This window comes from Mustela nivalis, assembly GCF_964662115.1.
Source record: "Mustela nivalis genome assembly, chromosome: X".
Taxonomy (NCBI): Eukaryota; Metazoa; Chordata; class Mammalia; order Carnivora; family Mustelidae; genus Mustela; species Mustela nivalis.
The window spans coordinates 43787797-43792754 of NC_139040.1; the positions used below are offsets into that span (position 1 = coordinate 43787797).

At 46.3% G+C, this 4958-nt stretch overlaps 1 protein-coding gene across 1 annotated transcript; it reads left to right on the forward strand.

The window, feature by feature from the left end:
• Positions 1 to 471: 471 nt before the first annotated feature.
• On the forward strand, positions 472 to 2113 carry BEX2 (brain expressed X-linked 2). Its single transcript, XM_082718464.1, has 3 exons — positions 472 to 624; positions 1023 to 1100; positions 1479 to 2113. The coding sequence occupies exon 3, from the start codon at positions 1484 to 1486 to the stop codon at positions 1868 to 1870; it is 387 nt and encodes a 128-aa protein (XP_082574590.1). The 5' UTR covers positions 472 to 624; positions 1023 to 1100; positions 1479 to 1483; the 3' UTR covers positions 1871 to 2113.
• The last annotated feature ends 2845 nt before the right edge of the window (positions 2114 to 4958 follow it).

The window sequence follows — 4958 nt, forward strand, 5'->3', positions numbered from 1 at the left end:
TAAGGACAGTAAGTGGAAGAAGGCGTATCCTTCGAGCAGACAAGAGAAGAGGCAAGTCCCCAGGGAAGAACTGGGAATGGCCAGCAGGCCCCTGAGAAGATACTGCCCTTCCCCAGCAGGCACAGAAAGGCCCAGGCAAAGAGCGCAGCCTGGTGCTGTTAAAAAGGACCCAGCACAGGCACCTGGGTGGCTCAGTGGGTTAAAGCTTCTGCCTTCCTCTCAGGTCATGATCCCAGGGTTCTGGAATCGAGCCCCACATCGGGCTCTCTGCTCACTGGGGAGCCCGCTTCCTCCTCTCTCTGCCTGCCTTTCTGCCTATTTGCGATCTCTGTCAAATAAATAAAATCTTTATTTAAAAAAAAAAAAAAAGGACCCAACAGCAGAGGGGAGCTGCGTTGGCCAACTGCCTGTGCGCCACCCTGCGGGCAGAAGCCGGCACGGAATGGGGGCGGTGCCACTCGCGGTGACGAAGGCCTCACGTGAGCCGCCAACGCTGACTCGCTCGCCTCGCTGTAGCGTCAGAGCCGGCCTTCGCTCGCTCACTTCTCGGTGTCTACACCCGGTGGCCGTGCGGGCGCGCGGGCCAGAAGCGGTCCCCAAGAGTCAGACGCGGAGGGGAAGCAGGTAAGGGACCGGGAGGAGGGGGAGCGTTCCCTGGTCTGGGTGTGGGAGAGCCCACGCGGCCTGCCGAGCCCTGCTGGGGGCCGGCTGCCCCGGAGCGAAGCGGCGCAAAGGACCGCAGCGCTCACGCCGCCCCGCAGCCCACGTTTGGTCGCAGAAAACGGTAGGCCGAAGGTTGGACGCCAGTGAGGCGACGACCCTTCGGAAACACCTGCCTCTTGCACTCCCGCCCCGCCCCGGTCCTTCTTGGTGTGGAAAATGGTGGTCAGCGCTGGGGATGGGACGGCTGGGTGTGGGGGCGAGGCGGCCGTGGAGGGTCCGGGCGGAGCTGGGTAGCTTCGGGTCGGCGGGGAGCGCTCGGCTGCAGCAGCCCCCGCTGTCCCCACCCCGGCCCTCCGCAGGTGTGCAGGTCTAAGTGTCGCGGCGGCGCACTCTCGGCGAGAATCGGGAGGAGGAGGAGACTGCAAGGATAGGCCCAGGTCGGTGCGGGGGACAGTGGGAGCCGGGGGTGGGAGGAACGTGTGGAAAGCCCTGAGACCCCAGATTCCCTCGCGCCCCCCACCCCTCGCCCAGCCCGTCCACCATCTTGATGCCTGCAGAGGCCTGGGCAGGGATTGGCAGGGAAAATGGTGGGCTTCGGAGGGGGGGGAGAGGAGCGACAGGGAGGTGCGAGGGGGAGGGCTCGGACCGGGGCCCCTAGAGGGCGTAGGAAGCCTCTGATGTGGGAAAATGAAATTTTAAAAAGCCTAAGAGATCCAGGGCTCTGAGTCTTGGAATGTGCGTAGTAGGGCCTCTGTCCTCGGTGCTGATCAGTCCCACTAAGAAAATAATTTCTTCTCTCCTCTTTTGTCTCTCAGGAGCAATGGCGTCCAAAGAGGAACAAGCAGTAAAAAATCTCAATGTGGAGAATGCCAAACAGGAAAATGAAAAAAAGGATGAAAAGGAGCAAGTTGCTAATAAAGGAGAGCCTTTGGCCCTCCCTTTGGAAGCTGGTGAATATTGTATACCTAGAGTAAATCGTAGGCGGTTCCGTGTTAGGCAGCCCATCCAGCAGTATAGATGGGACATGATTCAGAGGCTTGGAGAACCACAGGGAAGAATGAGAGAGGAGAATATGGAAAGGATTGGAGAGGAGATGAGACAGCTGATGGAAAAGCTGAGGGAAAAGCAGTTCAGTCATAGTCTGCGGGCAGTTAGCACCGACCCTCCTCACCATGACCATCATGATGAGTTTTGCCTTATGCCTTGAATCCTGATGTTTTTCCTGAAATTAATAGGAAGACACACCTTCCTAAAGTTAATGTTCTCCGTGTACCTTTGTTGTCAACCTTTTGGTTTTACATGTTTCTTGTGGGTCTCCTATGACCAACTTCTAACTGAATGTTGTATTTTGACCCAAAATGTAAGATTCTGTCAGCAAGGGAGTTTTACCCTATTGCATGGCAAGATGTTCAGTATATATTGTGAAATTAATAAAGCAGTTTAAAAGACATTCTCTGTATTCTATTTTAGTTTAGATCTTCTATATTTTATACATGAACACACAGTCGAAGTACATAAAGTAAAAAGTTAAAGTGTTCATCTCTTTATGGTAGAATTATGAATAATTTTTATTTTTTATCTATATTTTCTCATTTCAGAACTAAACACCTATTACCTAGTGAAAGGGCTTGGCCACCTGATAAAAGCAATGTGAGCACTTACCTAAACAGTTCTGACACAATCTGTTTTAGCTTACCTCTGGATCTCATATTTAGAAGTATAAACCTAATAATGATAGGAGACAGATCTCTTTAAGAATCATACTTATATTAATAAAAAGAATCATACTTATAAAGAAAAATCATACTTATCAGCAAGATGATAATAGCTCCAAGAGCTGCCTTGTATACTTAATGAAGCCGTAAGTTTGTAAGTTCCCACTGGAATGTGCATGACCCAACATTTTAATCCCTTAAGCTATTTGGAAAAGTTTCCAAAGCCAGCTCTTTATGTGAACTAAGGGGTAGGTCCTTCTGTTCCTTTGCTACTGTGCCCCATTTCCATCTTCACCCCTGGGTATTAATGTTCAGGAATCCTCAAGGTGAGAAAGTCTAACTGATTTTTTTCTGGAACACTCAATAAATTGCATCCTCACTCTTACGAAAGTGTGAATAAGTCCCCTCTCCGTTTTTAGCTTCATGAAAAGACCATATCTGTCTAGTCCTCTTTTTCCTTAGATGTGTAGTCCTTTTCTAAGAAACCTCAGTTCATTATACTATATTAAAGATGCGTAATGGGACACAGGTCACTTTCAAACTGAGACAATCCTTATCCCAGCCCCCTGAAACCTAAGAGTGTAAAGAACTAACTTACATTGAGTTGGATACCAGGAGATTATGTCCATGAATTCAGTGGATAACCAAATGTGGGTAATTATGAGAAGTCCGTTGGAGGACTATTGGGTTTAAATGTCCCAGTAGAACTTGAGAAATGAAATTGCCTTGGAGTATGCTATGTAGGTGAAATACATATGTATGAAGACAGTTTTGTATGGGAATAAACTTAGAAGTTAGGATTCTCGGGTGCCTGGGTGGCTCAGCTGGTTAAGTGACTGCCTTTGGCTCAGGTCATGATCCCGGAGTACCAGGATGTAGTCCCACATCAGGCTCCCAGGGAGTCTTTTTTTCCCTCTGACCTCCCCCTCCCCCCTTCTCTGCTCTCTCTCACTTTCTCTCAAATAAGTGAAATTTTTTTTTTTAAGTTAGGATTCTAAAACAGAAGTTGGCAAACCACACAGTCCATGAACCAGATTTGGCCTGTTGCTTATTTTTGTGGCCAATGAGTTAAGATCAAGTTTCACATTTTTTTTAAAGATTTTATTTATTTATTTGACAGAAATTACAAGTACACTGAGAGGCAGGCAGAGAGAGAGAGAGAGAGAGAAGGAAGCAGGCTCCCTGCTGAGCAGAGAGCCCGATGCGGGACTCGATCCCAGGACCCTGAGATCATGACCTGAGCCGAAGGCAGCGGCTTAACCCACTGAGCCACCCAGGCGCCCCAAGTTTCACATTTTTAAATGGTTAAAAAAATCAGGAATATTTTTTATATGTAAAAATTACATGAAATCAAATTTTTGGTGTCCATAAATAAAATTTTATTGGAATATAGCCATATGAAAGAATTGATATACTATCTGTGGCTGGTGTTGTTCTACAGTAGCAGTGTTGAGTAGTTGCAAAAGAAACAGTATGGCCTGCCTGCAAAGCCTACATACTTATTATCTGGCCTTTACAGAAAAAGTTTTCCAAACCCACTCTGGAATATAACATCACAATAGCAGTCATGAAACCAAAGGTAAAAACAGATAGGCAGGTGAAAACACGTAACACAGCAAACCCCAGACAGGAATCAGATGCCTAAGTAATTCCAAAACTCTCCCTCCTCCAGGTCCTTGAGACACAAGAATATTCATGCAGGACAGAAGTTTATAAAGATAAAGGCCAGAGTTGAAAGGGCAGGAAGACTGTTGAACAGAGAAGCTTATGCCCTACCATACTTCCTATACTTGATTGTCAATATTAGCACCAGCTTTCCTGGAATACAGAAGCATTCTGGTTTCACTGACCTAACAATATTCAGCAGTTCCTTGAGGAAAAACTCGAAATTCACATGTGAACTCATGGCGTATTGTCATAGAAGATTAGGTATGCATATACCCCCCAAAATGTACATCTTTCTGTGTAAGGCAAATCCAAGTTGCCTTGTTAACTTCAGAGATCCTAGTCTCTGGGGAGAGCCAGACTGCTATTAACCAGCTTCCCTTGGTTCTTAATAGTGTTTGGGATCTGAAGGGGCATCTGAGGGAGTAGTGTAGTAATGGTCAGGCTCGACATAAAATGTTAGGGCAACAACCAGCAGAAAGTGAGCAAAAGCCCATAAGAGAATACGGTATGAGGTTCCTTCAAGGGAAATAGCCCATAGCTAAGTTTTTAACTGCATTTGCCTATCTATATGATTTCTCTTATGTTATGTGGTAAGCCTTCTTTTCTCCCTGAGTGGCCATTCTCCACTGAAAGATGAGCAAATTATTTCTGTGAATGCCTACAAATTTTAGCAAAGATTAGGGATTCTGCCCTGGTTCTCAAAAAAGAAACATACTGGGCCATTGGAGTTTTAGCACAGAATGTACATCTAGTAGATATTAGGTGAATGAAAAACTCAACAAAATAAGTATGATTTACTGGTATTCAGCAAATGATAAGTATGCGCATCTTTGAATCCTTATGTATTTCTTTTTTTAAGGTTTATTTATTTATTTATTTGACAGAGAGAGAGAGAGAGATCACAAGTAGGCA